This window comes from Colossoma macropomum, unplaced genomic scaffold (genome assembly GCF_904425465.1).
Source record: "Colossoma macropomum unplaced genomic scaffold, Colossoma_macropomum, whole genome shotgun sequence".
Classification (NCBI taxonomy): Eukaryota; Metazoa; Chordata; class Actinopteri; order Characiformes; family Serrasalmidae; genus Colossoma; species Colossoma macropomum.
The window spans coordinates 45,962,551-45,986,905 of record NW_023494791.1 but is presented as its reverse complement, the minus strand read 5'-3'; the positions used below and the strand labels follow the sequence as shown (position 1 = coordinate 45,986,905).

The 24,355-nt window shown below is 38.3% G+C and overlaps 2 protein-coding genes and 2 long non-coding RNA genes across 4 annotated transcripts; 1 reads left to right on the top strand and 3 right to left on the bottom strand.

The window, feature by feature from the left end:
• Positions 1-25: 25 nt before the first annotated feature.
• Positions 26-1,966, bottom strand: LOC118810004 (interferon alpha-inducible protein 27-like protein 2). Its single transcript, XM_036573524.1, has 4 exons — positions 1,897-1,966; positions 1,755-1,784; positions 533-694; positions 26-160 (listed from the first exon to the last, which is right to left on the bottom strand). Exons 1-4 carry the CDS (start codon positions 1,904-1,906, stop codon positions 72-74), a joined length of 291 nt encoding a protein of 96 aa, XP_036429417.1. The 5' UTR covers positions 1,907-1,966; the 3' UTR covers positions 26-71.
• Positions 1,967-7,277: 5,311 nt separating this feature from the next.
• LOC118810003 lies at positions 7,278-9,395 on the bottom strand. Its single transcript, XR_005007391.1, has 5 exons — positions 9,381-9,395; positions 9,235-9,264; positions 8,088-8,177; positions 7,513-7,619; positions 7,278-7,403 (listed from the first exon to the last, which is right to left on the bottom strand). It is a non-coding gene; the product is annotated as an uncharacterized LOC118810003 (long non-coding RNA).
• An 8,731-nt stretch (positions 9,396-18,126) lies between these two features.
• Positions 18,127-21,577, bottom strand: LOC118810984 (interferon alpha-inducible protein 27-like protein 2A). The gene is made up of 4 exons (XM_036575168.1): positions 21,397-21,577; positions 21,260-21,289; positions 18,650-18,811; positions 18,127-18,326 (listed from the first exon to the last, which is right to left on the bottom strand). The coding sequence occupies exons 1-4, from the start codon at positions 21,404-21,406 to the stop codon at positions 18,229-18,231; spliced, it is 300 nt and encodes a 99-aa protein (XP_036431061.1). The 5' UTR covers positions 21,407-21,577; the 3' UTR covers positions 18,127-18,228.
• Positions 20,466-23,996, top strand: LOC118810986. The gene is made up of 3 exons (XR_005007452.1): positions 20,466-21,059; positions 21,143-21,334; positions 23,793-23,996. It is a non-coding gene; the product is annotated as an uncharacterized LOC118810986 (long non-coding RNA).
• Positions 23,997-24,355: the final 359 nt, after the last annotated feature.

Below are 24,355 nucleotides of genomic sequence, written 5' to 3'. Positions count from 1 at the left end.
AAAGCATATCAAGTTATTTCTTAGAAAGACTTTCTTACTCAACGACAGAGCTAAATTAAGGCTGTGCCACTCTATGTCATAGCGTCTGCAATGGCTCCACCCAGCACACCTCCTACGGAAGCCACGACTGTTGCCGCAGAGCCAGACAACCCGGCTGCCCCTAAATAGGAAAATACCCAGTGTAGATAATCAGGTTTTTACTCTGTACAGGTATTACAGTGGTTTACATATAGTATTTATGTAGTTCTTATGCAAAATCAATAAGTACAGAGTAAGAAATACCAAAATATCACGCTAAAGAGTTACATATCAGTGTTAAGTTCTTCTAAACCACTTCAGTAAATACATGCATACAGACAGAGAGGAATAGGTAATGACAAAGATGTAATACGCTGTACTCTGTATTAGGTGTGTTTTGAGACAGTTTTTTCAGATGCAATTGATATTGATTACATTAAAAAACACCAAATTACTGTTTTAAGCTGTCCAGCTTGCTAAGGAAAACCTGTGAAACACCCTCCTGATATCTTACCAATGGACTGAAGGATAGCAACAGCACTGCCAGTGGCCACTCCTCCACCATTAGCCACAGCTGCTGCAGACATCATCCAAGAGGCGGCGGATCCTGCGGCTATGCCTCCAGCAGTGAAACCCGCTGCTGACACCACAACTGGGGCTAACGCCACTGTTCCAACTTAAGACACACAGAAGGATGCTCTTAGCCCTATCGCTTTGACTCAGCAATCAACAAGCAATAGTTTGGTCAAAATATTCTAATTGACACAGTTTCCCCGCTTTACCCAAATGTAGACTCCGCCAAGAAATGCTTTGTTGTGTAAAGTTTGCTTCATTGTTTTGTACTGGAGCTTCTGTACTGTAGGCTAATGTAGCTAATTAGCATCGTCCAAACAGCACGCCTTTCTTGCCTCAAGCTGTTTTGAGTTATTATGTGATCTCAAACAGACCTGACTGAGTAGTTTCTGACAATTTATGACATATAATCATGTGTAAAAATGGATAAATGGGTGGCTTTTAATACTGCTTGATAATGTTTTTTGTTAAGTTATTTAGGTTTTTTACAGATAACAGTGTCATACAGTGTCAGAAACCACATAAGCAAGCCTGTTAAAGATTACTTAACAACCTCTCACGGTTTGAGGTGTGTGATGACTTTGGCATGCAGCTAGCAAAAAGCTAATTGGTGGAGTGTAACATTTCATTCTGTAGCTACATTAGCCTCGTAGCTCTATTGCAAAACTAAAGAAGCAAACTTCAGACACCAAACATGTCTTGACTACATTGAGAGGTAAGAGTGAATTGTGTATATTTGTCTCTAAACCATCTCTTTAACAGAAGAGTTCAAAAAGAGTTAGAGTTATATTGAGTGTAAAGAACCACAGCAGCAGCTGCTGGAAGCAACAAGTCACATCATTCTCCAATAACAGACAGAACAAATTTGAACTCTGGCAAAACTTGCTGTACTAAGCGAGTCTTGATGTGACAGATAAAGACCTATTTATTTCTGAAAATGTAACTGTTTGCCTACATTATCCACATTTTTGCTCTATTCCAGCTTCCAATCCAAATTGAGAACCTTGATACTAATTATAGGTAGTGTGGAAATTGGGAAAGAGCAACAAACAGAGGCCTGGACTGGAAGGATGTCCTAGGAACAGTATTGCAGCAAATCTACTGTACAGAACATATAGATTTAAAGACCAAATCACAGCCTGATGAGCAAAGATACAGCCCACCTGCTCCCACTGCCACTCCTGCAAGAGTTGCTGTTGAAGAGAGAAGAATAAGCAGTGTTAACACACTCACTGTCATTCATATACTAAACGCACTCTTGTCAAATATGCTGTACAGAGAAAGCAGCAGGTGTTCTTTACTTACCCCAGTCCATTGTTGTGTCTAATGATGCCAAAGCTGGATTCCACACCTATTTAACTGCATCAGTGGAAGGGGGCGAGCCCTTCCAGAGAAATGAAACCTAAAATTCTGAAAGGCTTCAGCAGGAAATGTTTTAACTGTTAAATGTTTCTGCATTTCAGTCATACTTTATGTGATAATGACGTGAATAATCAAGAATAAGCATTAATTAATACTGATTTTCAATTCTATCTTATACCAACTAATGTGAAAGCTAGTACACCAATACAAATACCAATATATATATATATATATATATATATATATATATATATATATATATATACACATATTCATATACATATACATATATATATATATATATACATATATGTATATGAATATACACACATATATATATATATATATATATATATATATATATATATATATACCAATATATGGAGTCGTCTTGAATGCATTACAGAGTTGAATCAGCTGAGCTGGTGCAGCACAACACAACTACACTGAAGAAAAGGTTGACTAAATGTTGCTTTAAATTTACTTGATTCAAATGTGTACATTGGCTTCACATTAAAGAAATATGTTATAGCAACATAATTACTATATGTGAGTAACTAAATTGACTTATTTAACACAGTTTGATGTACACATTTGAATTGCATAAATTCAGCCACTTTTTTCCTGTGTAACTGGGTTTCTTTAATCCAGCACAATGTATTCAAATTCCTGAAACTAAATCTGCTATCACATTTCCAACTCAGCCAATTACAGTTCATTTAACTTAATTTACTACTGTTGATTTAAATTACGTTGCTCTGACTAGAGTTGGTTTAAAAGTGGTCACTGAACCACATTGTGCAGTACAGAATATGATAAAGACCCTGCGTACGTATTAAGAATTATTGAATTATCTTGTACAGTCATAAACTTGGGTGTTATGTCAAACATTCTGCAAAGTTTAAGTGGAAAAAAAATATATCTGAGAAAGGTCTGGGCGTGGTCTTAATATTCGATAGACATGTGTGATTGACAGCCCTTTATCGCTGACTCAAGTTGAACAAAATTTGCTATGTGCAACATTTTTGAGGGCCTTTAAATTTACATAAAATCAATATACAAAAGTACAAAAAGAACAGATCACACATTACTTCAGTTGCCCATGAGGACCGAGGCCAGGATCGTCATCTCAGGACCTCTGCCCACCTACAGGAGAGGAAGTGAAGTGTTCAGCAGGCTCTACGTGCTGCACTATTGGCTCCAAGGCTGGTGCAAGAGCAACACCATCGGCTATGTGAGTAACTGGAGTTTTGTTTGATTAGGAATCATATCAGTATAACGATGAAAAACAATTATGCATTTCCACTCCTTCTAATAACAATTCTGTAGTCAGACTTATGAGCTGTGTGTCAGACATTTCTCAGTGGATGTCACAAAGTGTTCTACAACTAAATCACAAAAAACCTGATTGAATTATGAGTCTTTATCAAGACAGATCTTTATGATTAGTGAGATAGTTTTGATATTTTCAGTTGAATTACCACCCTGAACATGCTGCATGCGGGGAGAATCGGGATCACACAGCTGTACATGTACGAGCCCATCGATGAGGAGTTCCAGCAAATTCCAGTACCAGACAACTCGCATTCACAGGTGGTGACAGAATGGCAGGTTTCTTATTGTTCCAGAATAAAAACTATAGGCAAAATACAGATTAAGGTGAAATTTTAGTTATTCACATGTTCTTAGTTACTTTCTGTTCTTTATCCGAGAGAAGAGGTAGAGTTGGTGCAGCTCAGCAGATCAGGGCTGTCCTAGAGCAGCAGACCGAGCTCCACAAGCAGAAAACGCATTTGGAAGCAGCCCAGAATGCCTCGTATATGGCAGCTTCAGGTCCAAAAAGTCTTGTGTCGACATCTACTTCTCCAGATGGGGTGCCAGGTCCACGGCTAACACCAGGATTCCCCAACTTCACACCTGCACCGGAGAGATGCTGGGAACGCCATCGTGGTTGTGGAAAGAGAAGGACCTCACCCTCACCCAAGCTCTCAAGACACTGTTCTAATAATTGGAGATTCCAAAATCAGACATCTGAAAGTAGCTGGCTCTGGATGTAACGCTGTTGTGTTTTGTTTTCCAGGCCCCCTGGTCTTGGATGTTTCCAAGTGATTTTCTGGGGCTCTGAGCAAATATGAGGATATCGGCACCATGTTCATTCACGCGGAGGTGAACGACATCTCATCCCAAAGTCCTTAAGGAGCACTTCGGATTACTTCTAGATGACATTAAGAAGAGGACCGAGGCCAGGATCGTCATCTCAGGACCTCTGCCCACCTACAGAAGAGGAAGCGAGGTGTTCAGCATGCTCTACGTGCTGCACTATTGGCTCCAAGGCTGGTGCAAGAGCAACAGCTACGTGAGCAACTGGAGTTTTGTTTGATTAGGAATCATATCAGTTTAACGATGAAAAACAATTATACATTTCCACTCCTTCTAATAACAATTCTGTAGTCAGACTTATGAGCTTTGTGTCATTTCTCAGTGGATGTCACAAAGTGTTCTACAACTAAATCACAAAAAACCTGAAATACTGATCCTTTAGTACTAGAACAGAGAAGCTCTGTTCTTTAGCTTCATATACCAAATCTGAAGTTTTATCTGCATGTAAACACAGTCAGTAATGTAGCGTTTTATCATTTGAGAAATATCACTAAAGTTCGGCCTTTTCTCTCTCAGAGCGACGCAGAGAAACTTGTTCATGCATTTGTTACAGCAGAGTTGATCACTGTAATGATCTTCTTACTGGACTTCCTAAGAAAACAATACATCCTTTACAAGTCATACAAAATGCACCAGCATCCTAACAAAAACAAAACAGAGAGATCAGATCACTCCCGTTTTAAAAGAACTGCAGTGGCTACCTGTATGGTTCAGTATAGATTTTAAAGCTCTGCTACTAGTTTTTCAGGCTCTAAATGACCTTAAAGCACCAATTACATTACAGAGTGTCTGTTAATGTTCCAGCACGTGATCTTGGATCTACAGATACTGACATTCTGCAAATACCTTCTGTAAAATACAGAAAACCTGGAGTCAAGCTCAGTGCTCACTTTTAAGAAGCCTTTAAAAACGCCTCTCTTTTACTCAGCCTTTAATTAAAACTCTAAGTCTCATGGTATTTATCTGTAAATGTGATGTCATTTTTTTAATATGATTTTCAATTACTCATAATTTCTTGTATTACTGTTAAGCTTTATCGTCTGTCTGTAAAGCACTCTGAGCTGCCACCAGAAAAGTGCTCTATAAATAAAATGTAGTTATTTATTATTATTATTATTATTATTATTATTATGAGCATCCAGTGAATCTTAGATATATGCAACATGCAGATAGATAGATAGATGGATAGATTAATAGCTGGATGGATAGCTAGCTAGCTTGTTTACAATGATGCTTACTAAATATCTTTAGCTCGCTAGGTTGCTCAGACTCAAAGGGAGGGCAGGGTAAACCATGTTAGCCTTGTAAAATGCTTATGCAAGCATTACTCACTATTAGGATCAGCCTTTTCATGAAATGGGAGAAATACTGGTGAAATGCAGCAGACATTTATCAAGCTTTGGGAAAGCATTCATAAGACATACTTTGTATATGTATGTTGTGGACTTAGAGGAACAATATTAACTCAGTTAGAAAAAAACACAGATTTAGATTTTCTAGGGATTTAATGCCAACAATAAAGAGGCCAAGCTCTAAACCAAAATATAGGCATACACCCAAGAGAAAAACAACACAGAGAAGGCAATTAAAACAAATATACAAATATACACACCCAATATACAAATAGACAAAGCCAAGAGCCAATAAAAGCTTTGAATACAAGAAATCATCAAAAACATTGCCCTAGGACAAAATAGTTATGTAATGAAGGATATTTGGTATTTTAAGTACAACACACTGAATGTATTTGAGTAAGCATTTCAGAAAATCCCATGAGATTTGGAAAAACACATTTTATTTTATTTTGTTTGACTTGATATATTTTGGATTAATTAAATTATGTTCTTTCAACACTATTACTAAAGTACATTTGTAAAATGTTTAAGTTCGATTAATATTAGAAAGATTTCTTTTCTTAACATGTAGGAGAGACAGTTTTACATTTTTTTTGCTGTATCTGCCAAATGTGTCAACCTAAAAATCAAATCAAATCACATGTATTGTCACATGACATTTACACAGGTGCGAAGGTGAGTGAACATCTTAGGTGCGTAGCCCCCTTGTAGAATTTAAATACAAAAAAAAGAACAAAAAATTATTATATATATATATATATATATATATATATATATATATATATATATATATATATATATATATACATGTACAGTTTTGCACAGTAATATAAGTTATGAAAAAAAAGCTATGATGTGTACAGTTTTACATATTGCCATGTATGCAATTTGTGAGTCTGAGGTAGATAAATGAGATGCATGAGGAAGGAAACTGATATTAGATCAAACTATATAAATTATAAATGTCATGTTTTGAAATTAACAAGCTGCAAAAAATACAGGCATAATTTAACCTTCCAGTTACAACGTTACCACAACATGCACATGAGAAATGGCTCATTATTGATATTTTATAATATTAGTAGTTTTACTTCTCCCTCAAATTAGCTTGGCAAATGAAATGACAGCTTTCAGCTGAACAAGCTGAAGAAGTTCAGCCAGTAGTCATCATTAATACATTCGGAATAACCTGATCTTAAAATAGAGTCTCTTCATGGCACAGAACGGATTAAAGTAGTAAACATAGCTAGACCCAGTAAAGTTGGAGGTCATGCTGGTTGATATTAAAGCAGTTATAGTGCTATCAGGACACAGAGGCTAAACTTGGCAGGGAGCACCATTTCACCATGTTGTCCATGTTGATTTTGAGTAGCGTAATGAATTGGTCTTCACAAGCCCAGGATAGTATGAACTCTGCAACCACCAAAACTAGAGGGCAACTTTCATTGCTGTGGCTCCTGATCTTGGGAAAGGCCTGGCATGCTCATGTTTCCAAGATTGTCATTCCACCAGCCTGGCTAAAGGCTGTAGCTGTTTAACCTGTTCTATTGCTGAACGCTGAAGCTACCTGAGAAGAGCTCATGTAACATCTACATAAAATGCAAAAGTACTGGATTAAGGCACTTTCACATTCGACCGTGAAGACACTAGAGCCCTCTAACACACCCACCTGACTGTACATTGTCTCATATGTACTCACATCTACTTTCAGAATGCTAAATTATGCTAGCAGTTTAAAAAAGCAGAATGTATGTTCATCTGTCTCAATGTACTTTCATTAAATCAATCAGAACACACAAAAACTGAAAGAACATTTTTATCATCATTTTATTGCTGAGGTAATTGCAGTAGTGCATATGTTTTCCTTCATGTAGATTCAAGTTAGCATGTTAGCATTGAACTAGCTTCAGAGGATCCACTTCCTCGCAAACAAATCTGTGGATGCAAAAATGAGAAACTCAGAGACAAAAACTGGGAAGATTTGAAATAATTAAAATGAGAAAATGTATAATATCAGAAGTGAGTGAATAAAAGGCTTTATTACCTAAAGACAGATCGTGTTTTCTGGACAGTAGAATTGTTCAGAAGAGCCCCAAGTGGCATACGCTGGAGGGGTCCAAAAATGGGTTCCAATTAAAGATGCTGCGACTCCTAAATAACAAGGTAAAATACCTATGATATAGGCCAGAGTACATTATAAGCTACAGGTATTACAGTAGCACTTGCTGGTATGTAGTATTTAATAAGTAAATATAGTAATTGTGTAGTTATTACAAGGAATACTTGATGCATAGTTTGCAAGTTCAGTGTAAGTATAAAGTAACAAATGTAAGAAATATCATGTTTATATTTCAGCAAATAATGTTAAGAAGTTATATAACAATGCTACTGAAGTTCCACTAAACCCCTTCAGTATGCATACCAGACAGAGAAAAGTAGGCTAGTAAAGATGGCAAATGTGCAAAAACATAGTGTTTTGAGTCAACAGTTTTCTGTTCTATAGCAGGGAATTGTTGTTCAAGGTAATCAGATGCAGTAGATATTAAGTCAAATGATTGTTTTATGTTATCTAGTTAGCTAAGAAAATCTGCTTTGTGAAACACCCTCCTGACACCTTACCAGCAGCTGTGGCGACGGATCCTGCGGTTATGCCTCCAGCGGCGAAACCCGCTGCTGTTAACACAACTGGGGCTAATGCCACTGTTCCAACTTCAGACAGACAGAAGGATGCTATTTAGCCTTATCAATTCTACTCAGCAATCAACAAGCAATAGTTTGGTCAAAAAATTCTAATTTACAGTTTCCCCGCTTTACCCAAAAGTAGACTCTGCCAAGAAATGCTGGTGTCTGAAGTTCGCTTCATTGTTTTGTACTGGAGCTTCTGTACTGTAGGCTAATGTAGTTAATTAGCATCATGCAAACAGCACGCCTTACTTGCCTCAAACTGTGTTATTATGTAATCTCAGACTTGATAAAGTAGTTTCTGACAATTTATGACATATAATCATGTGTAAAAATGGATAAATGGGTGGCTTTTAATACTGCTTGATAATGTTTTTTGTTAAGTTATTTAGGTTTTTTACAGATAACAGTGTCATACAGTGTCAGAAACCACATAAGCAAGCCTGTTAAAGATTACTTAACAACCTCTCACGGTTTGAGGTGTGTGATGACTTTGGCATGCAGCTAGCAAAAAGCTAATTGGTGGAGTGTAACATTTCATTTTGTAGCTACATTAGCCTCGTAGCTCTATTGCAAAACTAAAGAAGCAAACTTCAGACACCAAACATGTCTTGACTACATTGAGAGGTAAGAGTGAATTGTGTATATTTGTCTCTAAATCATCTCTTTAACAGAAGAGTTCAAAAAGAGTTAGAGTTATATTGAGTGTAAAGAACCACAGCAGCAGCTGCTGGAAGCAACAAGTCACATCATTCTCCAATAACAGACAGAACAAATTTGAACTCTTGCTGTACTTGCTGTACTTGCTGTACTAAGCGAGTCTCGATGTGACAGATAAAGACCTATTTATTTCTGAAAATGTAACTGTTTGCCTACATTATCCACATTTTTGCTCTATTCCAGCTTCCAATCCAAATTGAGAACATTGATACTAATTATAGGTAGTGTGGAAATTGGGAAAGAGCAACAAACAGAGGCCTGGACTGGAAGGATGTCCTAGGAACAGTATTGCAGCAAATCTACTGTACAGAACATATAGATTTAAAGACCAAATCACAGCCTGATGAGCAAAGATACAGCCCACCTGCTCCCACTGCCACTCCTGCAAGAGTTGCTGTTGAAGAGAGAAGAATAAGCAGTGTTAACACACTCACTGTCATTCATATACTAAATAAATGCACTCTTGTCATATATGCTGTACAGAGAAAGCAGCAGGTGTTCTTTACTTACCCCAGTCCATTGTTGTGTCTAATGATGCCAAAGCTGGATTCCACACCTATTTAACTGCAGCAGTGGAAGGGGGCGAGCCCTTCCAGAGAAATGAAACCTAAAATTCTGAAAGGCTTCAGAGAAGATTGGGCAGTACTGCTGATTTTTTTAGATTTCTTTCTGGTGGTACAGCAACATTTGGTAAATAGTAATGGTAATTACCATTAACTGGCTATTTTATTCAACAATAACTAAGTTTAACAACAACAGTGCTATGCAATCATTTCCATATTGCACAAGCATTTCTGCACAACTCATCCAGCATCTTTGGGAATTATCATTAAAATCAACTACTGCTACTGCTTCTCATGGTGTTCCCCAGGGGTTAGTATTGGGCCCCCTTCTTTTCATCAATTCTCCCGCTGGGACATATGAAGCACATTACAATATTGATTTCCACTGTTTTTCAGGCAACACCCAGCTCTGTATATCTCCTCGGCCTACAGTTACTTTTCTTCCTTCCACCCTCAGGTTATTTTAACTGGATCTAAATGTACAATAAAAAAAGTTATCTGATTTCAATAATTATCACCAACATGGCTCACAAATGTTTTCAACCCATGCCTAACAGATAGGAAACATTTTATATCCATTAACTCCTTAAAACCGACTACTGCTACTGCCTCTCATGGTGTTCTCCAGAGGTCAGTATTGGGTCCCTTTTTTCAGCATTTCTTTTGTCACGATCATATAATGGGACATTACAGCATTGATTTTCACTGTTATGCAGTCGTCACCCAGCTGTATATGTCTATTCGGCCTACAGATACTTCTCTACTTCCATCCTGTCTTTTAGAGATAAGAAATTGCATGACTCACAATTTAAATATGGATGTTCATTAACGTTCAGGTTTTTAGATTTTTATATTTCCTTAAATGATAGATAGAATCCTAGACCAGGCCTGTTCCTCTCAAAAGCTAGTACAGAAAAATTGGTGAACACTTCTGTGACATCATTAATGTATTTGTTTTGTTATTGTTTAAGATACTTCTCTGTTATATGATTCTTGAAAAGTACATTTAAATAAAATATATTATTATTATTATTATTATTATTAATTTTATTATTATTATTGGTGATCAGTAAATGCTTAGTATTATTCTAATAAGTGGGGGTGTTTAAGCAGGGAAATGATCTATGTATTTTCTTATACTTTTATATATCATATCAGATAATATCTGTTTAAAGTTGGTGCTGGAGGGTCAGGATGTCAGAGGTTGCACATTCCTTTCAGTTGTAATCTCAAAAAAGAAGTCTCAGGGTGACGTTTCATGGTAATTGTTAGAGATCCCCCCCCACACCCCGCCAAGATCAGAGAAGAAGCAAAACAATGAGCTCATGTATGTTTCTGTTTGAGATAACCTCCTCATTCCACACATTCTATAGATGCATGTGTGACACCATAGAGGCTTAAATGTGTTTCTATAGTAAGTAAGTAAGTAAGTAAAGTTTATTTATATAGCGCTTTTTACAACAGGTGTTGTCACAAAGCAGCTTTACAAGGAAATCAGCATTACAGAAAGAAATCCAGGTCCAAGCCCCCATGAGCGCCGCCAGTGGCGACAGTGGCATAGAAAAACTCCCTAAGATAAACAGGAAGAAACCTTGAGAGGAACCAGGACTCAGAAGGGGAACCCATCCTCCTCTGGTCGACACCAGATAGTAAACATTGTTAGTATAAAGTATTATAGTACAAAAACAGGGTAAAGGTGAAGGAAACAATTAATTTGAATTAGCACTGTATTGGGATTGCATTTAAAGTCTTTGTCTTTGTATTGGTCAATCATTTAATGGACTGTTCTCTTTTTTTAATATTGTCATAAACAACAACAAATACAGCAGCTCAAGAGCAAATAAAACACTGTTTCTGAATCGTCCTGCATTTATTGTAGAAATGTTTTTGTATGTATGTTCTCCTAGAAGACCCCTGTGAAAGGTAAGAAATGAAAATTATTTAATATTTTAGGAGCGATTCATGCAGAAGTATTCTTTCAAAAGGTGGCTGGTGCATTTCTGAACAACCCCAGCCCATTTTCCCTCTTCCACCAAACTTGGGTATTATGTATTCTGGTAAGTAGCGTTCTCCTGGCAGTCGCCAAACCCAGATTCCTGCTTCGGACTGAATAACAGTAAAGCGTAATTCATCAGTCCAGCAAACGTGTTTGCACTGCTCTGGAGTCCAGCATGCTTTACACCACTCTAGCCGACACTTGGCATTGCACATTGTGATCTTAGGCTTGTGTGCAGCTGCTCAGCCAAGGAAACTCATGTCATTAGTCTCCTGAAGCACTGTTCTTGTGCTGATGTTGCTTCCAGAGACAGTTTGTAACTCTGTGGTGAGTAATGTAACAGAGGAGTAGGTGTGAGTTTGCTTGGTGTGTCTGCATGGTCTACGCTTCGTGGCTGAGCTGTTGACGCTACTAGAGGCTTCCATTTCACTATAATAGCACTTACAGTTGACCGGGGCAGATCTAGCAGGGAGAAATTTAATGAACTGACTAAGGCAGTATCCTATGACGCTGCAGCACCTGGGAGAACTTACAAACTAAGAATTTCATTGAACAAAACTAGTCAACATTTTACTTGAACCCTGCTACATAACACTGACACAATCATGCCATCCACATGTCATGACGTTTGTCATAATGTTGATAATGTTGTTAATGTCATGATGGCTAACTAGACTACACGTAGAAAACAATAGCATGTGTCATGACATCAAGCATTAAAGACATCGGTCCTAACAAAATGCCCTTTTCACATTTCTGCATTTTCTTCTCCTGGAAGTAGTCGCTGCAGGTTAACGCTGCTTTCGCTAGAGCTGTAACAATAACAATGATGAGGAGTAGAGCGTGTACAGCTCACTCTAGTGTTCGAGCTTGAAGCAAAAACAACCTCATCTTAGTTTCAGTGGTTTGTCAGCTGACCATGAGCAGAGGAAAATGAGTTTGTGCAATTAATAGGAATAACTTTCAGAGATAAGAAATTGGATAACAGTTTTGAATATGCACGGTCATTAACTTTCATTTTATCAGATTTTTATATTTCCTTAAATGATAGATACGATCCTAGACCTGGCTGTTCCTCTCGAAAACTAGTACAGAAAAATTGGTGCACACATTTGTGACATCATTAATTCATTCATTAATTTGGTTTTTCTGAGATACTTCTCTGTTGTATGAGTATTGAGGCTTTGAAAGGTGCATTTAAATAAAATATATTAATACTACTGCTACTACTACTGCCAAATAATAATAATAATAATGATAACAATAATAATGTGCTGGCCTCTGGCCTTTCAGGACCTGACGACAATTGATATATGTATTTTCTTATATTTTTACATATTACTATACTATATCAGATAATATCTCCTTAACATTGGTGTTGGAGGGTCAGGATGTCAGATGTTGCACATTGCTTTCAGTGCTAATCTTAAAACAAAGGCTCAGGTGACGTTTCCTGGTTATTGTTAGAGATCAGCTGAAAAGTGGAGCTATTTTGCATAAACGAAACTCATCCCTCACAGATCAGAGACAAAACAACACAATGAGCCCATGTATGTTTCTGTTTACACTTTAGAGATAAACTCCTCATTCCAAACATTCTATAGATGCAGAACATTCTATAGATGCAGGTATGACACCATACTTTGTTTTTGTTTAGGTCAATCATTAAATGGACTGTTTTCTTTTTTTAATATTGTCATAAACAAAAACAAATACAGCAGCTCAAGAACAATAAAACACTGTTTCTGAATCGTCCTGTATTTATTTTAGAGATGTTTTTGTATGCCTGTCTTCCTAGAAGACCCCTGGGAAAGGTAAGAAATGAAAATTATTTAATATTTTAGGAGCCATTTGTGTAGAAGTCCATGTAGATCCAAGAGTTCAGAAACTTTTTTGCACGCAACTGTTCATACAGTAAAAGTTCAATGCTTGCTTTTACAGTAGGCTTAGTGGAGTCTGGCTGGAGTTCTTTTTAATGAAGTAGCCTAAAGAAGTTCTTTGAAGTTTACCAATGGTCAAAGTGTCCTAATACACCATATGGCTAAAAGTATATGGATACCTGACCATCAGCATGTTGGGCGTCCCATTCCAAAACCATGGGAATTAATTTGGAGCCCCCTCCACCCACTGCGACTTTTCATTTTCTCCTTCAAAAGCTGTCAGTATCTAAAAGAGTGAGTGCTCAGCTGGGAATAGATGTTCGTTCACTGGAGCCGGCACTTGTGTAAAACGTATACAGTGGCGCTACAGACCCTGACGACCCGATGTGTGCCTGTGTAGCTTTTTGCCAACTAGTTTATTGTTAGCGAGCTATTTCAGCATCTCCAACTAACATGGCTTATCTAGCATTTTGGTTATAGTTATTTTAACCTTCATCGATTTATCTCTTTGAAGACGTAATTTTACTCTAATAACTGTGAGGAAATTTTCCACGAAGCATTTATATCCTTTATTTAGTTTAGACTTGCACATTGTTGTGTGTTTGAAGTGATACGCACATCTACATTTCTAAGGTTAATAACTGCCCATAAGGCAATAGCAGAACTTGTTTTACCCAGCATTTACGCACTTCCGTTTCTTGTGAAAAGGGTCTATTGTAATGGTAACCAGTACCATGGTTACGTCAGTGGGCTGATCACACCCAGCCCTGCATGACTAATCAATTTGCTAAGGAATCAGTAGTAAAGAAATATTTCAACAAGCAGGTGGTGTGTTGTTTGACAGCTAGTGGTACCAGTCCTGGCACGCAGATGCATTAGCATATCATTTTATAGTCATCTGACTTTGACTTTATGTTTTAACCCCTTAAAATCCCAGGCTTTTTACATACTAAGGCTAATTATTCAGTAACTACAAGGACTTCACTGCAAACTGGTTGAGCTGTACTAAGGTTATAGAAGTGTGTAATAAAACTTTGGGTCCACCGGCCATATATTCAGGAAAAAATAAAATACTGATTGGAAATCAGAACCAGAAAAAGAGATTGGATATTTTTAACAAGTTTTAAATGAAAAGGAGCAAAATATATGTTTTTTTAGTAAACATATTTGAGTATGAGCATTCAACTTCAATAATGCATGAGTGTAATAAAATATAGTAACAAAGTGCAATCAGTCAAGTACTTTCCACCTCTGCATTGGAGTTACTGATATATATAGGGTGTTTATTCAGTTATTTATTTGTTATTGTAGTGTGTAGAATACATAGTGATATTAAACAGAAATAGATATATTTAGTGTCACTGTTCGGTGAGAGTGGAGAGCTATGCTAGGTGGTGGGAATAGAAATGGCAGGAATGGCAAACAAAGGAGGCGCCTAAGATCGTTGTGCTCAAACAAAAGGTACACAAAACCACCCTCAAGCTCAAGAGGGCCTAAGGGTGAGTCCAGCTCACCAACCTGCCTTGAAATTGTCTTTTCCTTTGGAGCCCATTCTTTTCTTTTCCTCTTTGTTGCCCACTTCTGTGCTTTCTTTTACTGTCTGTCTTTCTTTCTGTCTTTCTTTCTGTCTGTTTTTCCACCTGGGCTACCAGTTACCCCTCTACAAAGGTGTAACACTGAGCTGCCATTTGTGCGAGCTTTTATGCAGCGCTCCCCAGGTGCAACCGGTCAGCTTCTGGGAGTTGGAGTTCTGGGAGCTGCACCTTACAGCTCTCTTGGCACGACTCCCATGCCTCCTAGTGGCGGCTGGTGCCTGACCCCTTACGTTATGTTATTGTTTTTAATATCGCATTGTGGATTTTTCAACATAACCTCTGCCTGCCGTATCTACAGAATAAGCTACAGTCCATTATCAAAGTACAAAATACTGTAAACAAACAAATGTGGCAGATGGAAAACATGTTGACTAAATATATTATATTCCCTGAAGGAATATTCCTGAACTACATCTTTTTAACCAAAAAATTACATCTATATGGTGACTTCATGGGTCGTCTATTAGGACAACCTTTTAACTAAAAGGGATTTCTCCACATTTCGGCACACTTATGTTGTTAAGATAAAGACAGTAAACAAAGTCATTGAGAATATTTTGACCTCAAATGCTCCGTTTTAAGAAACCTTCTGTGAAGTGAGTTGTATATATATAAAAAAAAAACAAGACTCAAGTAACAGAGCAAAACGTTCTATTGACTTGCTTGCTTCTCAGGTACACACTCTTCACACACAACAGATTCTCAGTGATCTCAGTGCATGTATAGTGACACCTGGTGGACAGTTGCGGGAACTATAGTCTAAAACTGTAGTGCAGGGTGATTCAAAAAGATTCATCCAATTTCAAAATGATTTATTTCACTTGTAAATCAATACAGAACAATGCAGTAAACTGTAAATAGTTTAATTGAGCATAAAGTTAATATGTAATTTGACAAGGTCTCAGTATGAACCTCCTCCAGCTGTACAGACAACATCAACACCATAGTCACATTCATCCCATACTGGATTGAGCATGTCGGGTGTCGCTGCACTCACGGCTCTTTCAGTGCGATTTCGGATGCAGTGTTGTGGAACCAACAACGAACGCTCTGAGCTGTTGGAGGTTCACTGCCCACGAAAATCACGTTGCACAGTTATGACTGATTCACTCTTATTGAAGTGGAGAACACAGAACGCTTTCTGCTCAGGGGTCTCATCTCCTCTCAGACTGAAGGGAGCCATCTTCCACTGACAGTCAGAAACTCTATGATCCCCTCTTTCAATTGGTATGTTGTTACGACCCCTGGTCGTAATATACCTTTTGTGTGCCTTGTGCTGGCGTTCTGTTTTCCCTGTTGTGTGTCCCCTTATGTGCAGGTACAGGATTGGCCAGACGGGGGCGCACAGAGGTATAAGAGGTGGCTGAGGCCTCATTTCGGGAGACGTTCAGGGCTTGCTCCCTGCTAACCTGACCTGGAAGAACACCTCTCCAGACTGGCCTGGCACTCTTTGCTTCCATGCAAGCTTTGTTACACTCTGTAAAACTCGTTGTGAATGCTTGGACGGTAGGGGACGGGTGCCTTTTTGTTTTGGTTACTGTTTCTCCTGGTTTTAAAGCAGGGAGATAGGGTCACTCAATTGCATTTGGTTTGGTTTGCTTTCAGGTTAAATTAGTTTTTGTTGTCATTAGCAGTTTTGTTTGTTGTTTTGGCATATGCTCATCCCTGAATCCATCACTTTCATTTAGCGTAGCCACTTGCAAACTTAGTATCAGCATAGTTTGCTGATTTAAGTGGTGTCCAGTGTCTGGTCTGGCAGCTGGTCTGGGGAGAGAGAGCCCACTCTCATTCTCTGTTATGCCCTGACCCTAGACCAGGTCGTAACAATGTGATTGGTTCCTAGATGCCTCACGGTTGTAAAATATGGCGCTTTGAATGAATCTTTTTGAATCACCCTGTATAATGAACACAACACTTACCTTAACTTAGAATCAGAAGTGTTTGCAGTGGTGGCGACAGGAAGCAAACGCCTGAACAGTTTAATGCCTCTAAAACTTCACAGAAAGTTATCACAGGAAATAGTAATGAAAACGCCTGATGCCAAAGACATTTTTATGGTAGTTCTGAGAGAAGCTTGTGGCCTAAAATGTATTTTAAAATGTACATGCAGGAGAGGTGGGAGGCAAAACAGCTCCCAGATCTACCACTAGGTTATCACTATCAAGACGGCATATAAAAAATCAGATGTGTAGGTTTGCAGGTAATTTTGGATAATAAATAAAATGGTTACATATAAGAGCCCTGGTTTTTATCACCATTATTGTACACTGTTAGAAATAAAGGTTCTGTGCAGGTACATTTTTCATTCATCGAGGTACAAACAATGTAAATGTTCCCTCAAAGGTACAACAGTGGTGTTAAGGTCCAGTTGTGAACCTTAAATAAGTTTTTCCAGGTGAAAAGTTTGTATTTGTACCTTTTCATAACCGAATGTTTTAAAACAGAACAGTAAAATAAAAGCCTGGAGGCGAGACGGGGTGTGTGGAGTCAGTACAGCTTAGAACATATCATTTCAGTGGATTATGGTTCAGTTATGTTCCCTGACTAAAGGTACTGAGATGTACCCTTGAAGGTACCACCCCAGTGACAGTTCCGTACCTTTTCTTGAGAGTGCAAAGAAATCTGTCATCTCTACCCACTTCATGATGTTATGATGGGCTCTGTTTGATGTAAATTCAAATTTAAAAAATGAAAAAAGGCTACTTTGCATGACTGTTCACCATTCATGCCACTTATATACTGCTTAAAATTTTAGCACCTCCAACTTAAAATGCCTTCCCGCATCTCTGTTCTCCACATTGATTTTGAGTTGCATAATGACTTGGTCTTCACAAGCCAAGGATAGTATGAGCTCTGCAATGACCTGATCATGGGCCTTTGTGTTTGTACCCTCATCTTTTAAAGATCATTCCTCCGGCCCTGCTACAGGGCTGTAGCTGTTTTAACCTGTTTTATTGCTGCACACTGAAGCCAAACCCATTAAGAGCTCATGTAACATCTACAAAAACAGCAAAAGTGCTGGATTAGTCGCTTTCACTTTTCACCGTGAAAGACTGTGGCGACACCAGAGGCCTCTACCACACCCACCTGACTGTACACTGTCTCATTTGTACTCACATCTACTTTCAGAATGCTAAATTAGGCTAACTGTTCACTGTACTTTCATCCGTCTTAATCTACTTTCATTGAATCAGTCAGAACACACACACTGGCAAGAAGACATTGTTTTTATCATTTTATTTGAGATAGAATAGAATAGAGCACACATTTTCTTAATGTAGATTAAATACAATTTCAGGTTGGCATGTTAGCATGAATCTAGCTTTACAGGAACCATGACATGGCTTGTGCAACGGCTCCCCCTACAGCCCCTCCTACAGATGCCACGACTGTTGTAGCAGCGCCAGACAAGCCGGCTGCTCCTAAATAACAAGGAAAATGCCCAATGTATTACAGGTATTACGGTAGCACTTTATTTTACAGTACTGTATGTAGTATTAAATAGGTAAATATATAGTAATTATGTGGTTGTCTGTGTACAGAGTAAAAAATACCAGAATATAATGCTAAAAAGATATCAGTGCTAAGTTAAAAGAACCACACTCAGTACTCAGTATTCAGCGTTACGTATGTTTTGAGTCTACAGTTTTTCAGATGCAGTAGATATTGACTAAATAAGTGCTGTTTTAATCTGTCCTGCTAGCTAAGAAAACCTGCTTTGTGAAAAACCCTCCTGCCATCTTACCAACAGACTGTAGGACGGCAACAGTACTACCAGCCACAACCCCTCCACCATTAGCCACAGCCGCAGTGGACATCACCCAAGAGGCGACGGATCCTGCGGCTATGCCTCCAGCGGTGAAACCCGCCGCTGACACCACAACTGGGGTTAACGCCACTGTTCCAACTTCAGACACACAGAAGGATGCTATTTAGCCTTATCGCTTTCACGCAGCTATCAACAAACAACTGTCAGAAATCCAATTTACAGCGTTTCCCCGCTTTACCGTAATGTAGTCCATCAGCCAAGACATGTTTGGTGTCTAAAATCTGCTTTTATAGTTCTGCACTGGAGTGAATGTACTGTAAGCTAATGTAGCTAATTACAAACAGGACACCTAACTTGCCTCAAATTGTGTTGAACTGTTATCTAATCTCAAACAAACTTGATTATGCTGTTTCTGAAGATGTATGATAAACTGCTGCTAAACCTCGTATCTCCAGAATGACAACTTTACAGGAGAAGGAAAAAAACCTACTTTACTTTTAATGTAAATCAAGAGATCCATACATTTTTCTAAATAATTCTGGGCCGTTTCTTTTGGTCCATTCGTCATAAAAATTACATACAATGTAAAATTTTAATTTATGTCAAAAAAAGGGGGATATGAGGAGACGTGAGGTTTTTTTTCCGACAGCAGTGATATACTGTATCTATAAAAATCTATAAAAATAGATAAAAGTACAGACCAGTGGCTTCTGAAACTCTTTTTTTGCTATGTTATTTGCAATGTTTGCTAAGTACAGCTGCTGTTGTTTTTAGCTATGCTACCTGCTTTTGCCCATGTTTACAGATAATAGCATGTCACGCAGAGTCAGAAACTACATAAGCAAGATTATCAGACATTATTTAACAAACTGACATGGTTTTAGGGTAAGTGTGTGATGACTATAGGCATGCAGTTAGCACAATGCTAATTGGTGGAGTATAAAATTCCATTTATTGTAGCCATATTAGCCTTGTAGCTCTCGTGCAAAACCAAAGAAGCAAACCTCACACACCAAACCGGTCTTGACATGTAAAAGGTGCCAGATAGCAAGAGGACAAAGCTGGCAAAACACCACTTTTCATCTCTCATTTTCCACTCAGAGTCCAATTGACTTATTTTTCCTTCATTTCTTTCTTCCGTTATCTGTTGTAAACAAGAAGTCAGCAACATTTCCAACAAAATTATTTCATATTAGGCCTTGTCTTTAACTGTTTTTCTCTCTGTCCTTTGAAATAATTGTCTTAATTTATTTTCCAAAATAAAAGCGTGCACACATTTAAAGTCTGTTTGACCTTATATGTAGAACAGTGGTCTGGGTGGTCCGAGGGTGGACCAGCAGTGGCATACCGTCAGCGGGGTGCCGACCTTATCAAGCCAGTGAACCAAAACATGCTTGCTATCCGGGTGTAAAGAACTACGTCAGCAGTTGGTGGAAACAAGTCACATCCTGCATCCTCCAATTATAGACAACAAATCTGAGCTCTTATACTCGCTTTACTTACTGAGTCTCGATGCGATGGATAAACGACTATCAGTTTCAGAAAATGAAACTTGTCTACATCTACATTTTTGCTCTATCCCAGCTTCCAGCTCACCCAAACCAATCAAGAATATCAAATACCATAGGTATTGTGGGGAACTGGGATAGCTAAGAGGCCTGAGACCGTATTACAGAAACATCCGCAAGAAAACAGCATTACACAAAGACAAAATGGATTCTAATGGTTTAACAGGTTTTCTGGGCCTAATTTCAGATGGATTTGACGGTCTTGAGAAATGGGATTTGGGATTTTGGGATTCCCATTACAAAGCAAAACCATCAGGCTTTAATCCTGGTTCTAACAGTCTTTTTCAGCAGCGTACTGGCACAATGACGTTAGCTACATTTATCCACATTGCAAAATGGTGGTTTCATTCGTGAACTCTTTTTCTTTTCTAACTGGACACTACATACACGATCTCCACCGTCCCTTCTTATTACATTCGTGTGTTAATATTGATAATAACTCATCAGATAAAATATCACAGTGATGGTGGTGAATACTGCGGAGACAGAGCTGAACGTGTCACTGTTCATTAGGAGGAATAGCGTTAGCACGGTCGGCTAAAGCTTCGACAAAAGAAAACTTAAACTGTGGACTGACGACGCTCTAAAAAAGCAGGGGCGCTTCCAAAGTACACTTAACCTCCAGTTTATTGAACTTTTAGTTTGAACCTTTTCTACATCGACCACAGGAGCTGAAACTTACATTTCTACATTGTTTTGACTGTGTTAACGTTTCAGCTGCGCTCCTTTGCCGATTGCTAAGTAACAGACATGACAGTTGATTGTCGACTTCGACATAGTAACCTAGGTCAAGATTTCCTGTCTTGACATAAGACGCGGTAAGATAAGATAAAACTCCTACACTGAGATAAGATTTGCTCCTGTAATACGACTTATTAAAAATCTTATTTTGACTTGTCAGATCTGATGGGAGGTTTCTGTAATACGGTCTCTGCCCTGGCAGCTCTACTGTATTTCAGCACATCGACCGTAGATGTGAAGACCCTAACGCAGCCTGATGAGCACAGATACAGCCCACCTGCTCCTGCGGCCACTCCTGCAAGAGTTGCTGTTGAAGAGAGAAGAATAAGCAGTATTAACATACTAAAGCCACGTATGTAAATACTAAATAAATGCACCCTTATCATAGACACAGATAACAGCAGGTTTACTTACCCCAGTCCATTGTTGTTTGTGATGCTGCCAAAGCTGGTTCAGTCGAGCTCTTCCAGAGAAACGAAACTCAAGTCTGAGAGGCTTCAACAGGACCTGTGTAACTCCTCCCATGCTGTGTTTTCATTGGTCTACACGGCGGCCCCTGCTTTTCTTCCATTTGCCAAATACTGAGATGCCAGTTTAGTGAGATTGTCGTCGCTGCAGAACCAAAGGTCCGGGGGGTACAGCTGGATCCGATCCACGTCCTCCTACGTCGTGTTTTAATTGGTCTGGACCAAATCAGACTCCACCCCGCCGCGCTATACTTGCCAGTCAGATTCAAGTAAAACGTAATCAAGTGCGAGTGTATGGTGGACCAGATCTGCCAAATTGTAAAAAAATAAAAAAATAAAAAAAAATAAAAAATAAATAAATAAATAAATAAATGGCTCAGTAAACTAATCAATAAATCAATAAAAAATAAATAAAGTACATATTGCTTATTGTGATTGTAATTATACACATTTCCTTTTTCTGCAGTTATGGTTCTCAATTCATTTATTTCTGTATTTTTTTTTGTTTTATTAATGCTTTTTTATTTTTTCCATATCTATATTTTTAACAATTGTTCGCTTTATTCTTTGATTCATGTATTCATTTTTTTTCATCAATTCATTTATTTATTTATTTTTTCATTAATTCTTTTATTTATTTCTGTATTTCGTCGTTCATATGATAATGAGGGGGCGTGTTTTTCACGTTCAGGCTTAGCAATCAAGACCAGGAGGAGAAGAGCTGATTAAACTGCTCTTTCTCTCCATAAAGAGCTGCACGGACAGACAAACCTGCCGGTAAATAACTCTTGATGGCTCCACAGGCAGTGTGTGAGAAGGGCGTCCGAATGTCTGCGTGATCTGAAATTTGCAGAAAAAGACGATGAGCCGCCTCCTCCAAAGCTCTGAACACTACGGGTCGACCTCTGAATCAGCAGATCAGCTAAATGGACCAAACTGTCCCCGCAGCCTCCAACGGAAGAGTCAATAATCCGGACCTGCATTTTCAGCCAGATCAGCCGAGACACTCAGATCTCTGACTGTCTGCTGCTGTAAGCAGCCGTTACTGTACTGTCTCGTCCTTAGTTACCGCTGAGAGAGCAAGACATGTACAGAAACTGACATCGATCATCCAATAGGAATATTAAGACGCTGTGACATCATTGACTGACAGCCCCTTTATTAGCATAAGGACAAGGAAATACAGAAATAAATAGATAAATAAATAAATATATAAATTAATAGTTATGAAAATAAATTAATAAAATAAATTAATAGAAAAAAACAGAAAGAAACGATAATAAAGAAACATATAAACAACAAAAAAATAAATACAAAAATTAGTGAGAAGGGGAAATTACTAAATAGACAAATGCAGACATTAATTTATATAAGATTTTAATTATTAATATATTAATTGTTATGTATATTTATTTATTTTTAGATTTATCATCATTATTCTTTGCAATTCTACTTCATATATTAATTTACTAAGTCATTTATTTTTAATTTTACTTATTTATCATTTTGGCAAATCTGGTCCTCCATACAAGTGTGAAAGTAAGTATATAACACACATTTTCTCTCTCTTATGAAATTCCAGGATTTAGTTGATAAAACTGAATCCTGTGGGTTATTTTGACCTGTCATATGTGCATTCTAGTGTTTAAAAACGTTCAGTGTTTTCAGCTGGAACCCGTCTATCATAAGTACCCTTGAGATGCAGGCCTACAGAACAGATTTGTACCGGAGTGTGAAAAAAGAAGCTTCTCGAGTTTTGACGAATGAGTGTGAACGTTGTGAATCATGAGCGGTTATAAAGGCTGTGTTGTGGCGTTCAGGACGGAGCAACATCAGAAAATAAACAAAAACACCAGCAACACCTGCGGGTTTCCCACAGGTAAAAACGCAACAGGGTAGACCAATGGACTTAATCGTAGGCGGAAAACGTTAGCGACACATACTAATTTAAAGACCAGTAGAAATGTGATGATTTTAGATCAATGAAAAGACATGGGCGGAGTTGGATCAGGTCCGGCTCCACCCCTTTGGACTTGTGGTTCTGCAGCGAGTGATAGTTGAGTTTAGTAAGTACACATAATAATACCAGAGCCGGTTTATGAGGAGCCTGGCCGCTTCCTATTCCCCTCGTTATATCAACAACAGGACTGCTAAACAGCAGAGGGCGCCCGCGAGTGAGTCATCAATGAATGGGAGTAAATAGCTCAGCAACGGCTAAAAACTAAAAGTTAAAACAGTTTCTAATCACTCGCCCAGAACTTTCCTTTAATTTTAGAAGGCAGAAGGATGTACTTCACTAAAAAAACAAAGAAAACTCACCTATATGTTTCCTTTTTTCTACAGCAAACGGGTTTTGGGCAGCAGGAGGCGGGCATTAGTGCTAGAGAGTGCTGATTGATGGGCGAGCGGAGCAGCTCATTGGCTGTTTGCATTCACTGACGTCATGGACATACATGAAGTGCTGTTACTACTATAACTCGAGTTTAAAAGCTCTTAAAAATATAACAGCGGTGTTAAAATGTTTTATGCTGCTCTGTGTTCAGGAAATTATTGCATTATTTTACATTAAAAATGTTTAAGCATTTATAAACTATGATTTTGCTCCAATGCTCCATTTCAACCTATTCATTTTGGACTCGCCCGAGAGCGCCCTCTAGCGTTTGAGAAACCCAGAAACCATTGCAGAGTGGGAATTCTCATCTCTACAAGTTCTCCGATACCAGTACTGGTACTGAGTATTCCTGTGCACATTAAGAGGAATTATTTAGCTGTGTCCCAAACTGTACCCTATTCACTATATAGTGCACTATTTTGGGGTTCCTCCATTTTATAGTGGTGTCTGAAAACATAGTGCACTCAACCAATCCCAGATCATCCTGTCTTACATCCTGTCTTTCAGAAGTAAG

Excerpts from the sequence above, each read along its gene's own strand:
- LOC118810004 (XM_036573524.1), bottom strand. Across the intron at positions 695-1,754 it reads AGGAGTGGCAGTGGGAGCAG|TTGGAACAGTGGCGTTAGCC; the intron begins GTGGGCTGTATC and ends GTGTGTCTTAAG. Across the intron at positions 161-532 it reads TGCTATCCTTCAGTCCATTG|GGGCAGCCGGGTTGTCTGGC; the intron begins GTAAGATATCAG and ends TTTCCTATTTAG.
- LOC118810984 (XM_036575168.1), bottom strand. Across the intron at positions 18,812-21,259 it reads AGGAGTGGCCGCAGGAGCAG|TTGGAACAGTGGCGTTAACC; the intron begins GTGGGCTGTATC and ends GTGTGTCTGAAG. Across the intron at positions 18,327-18,649 it reads TGCCGTCCTACAGTCTGTTG|GAGCAGCCGGCTTGTCTGGC; the intron begins GTAAGATGGCAG and ends CTTGTTATTTAG.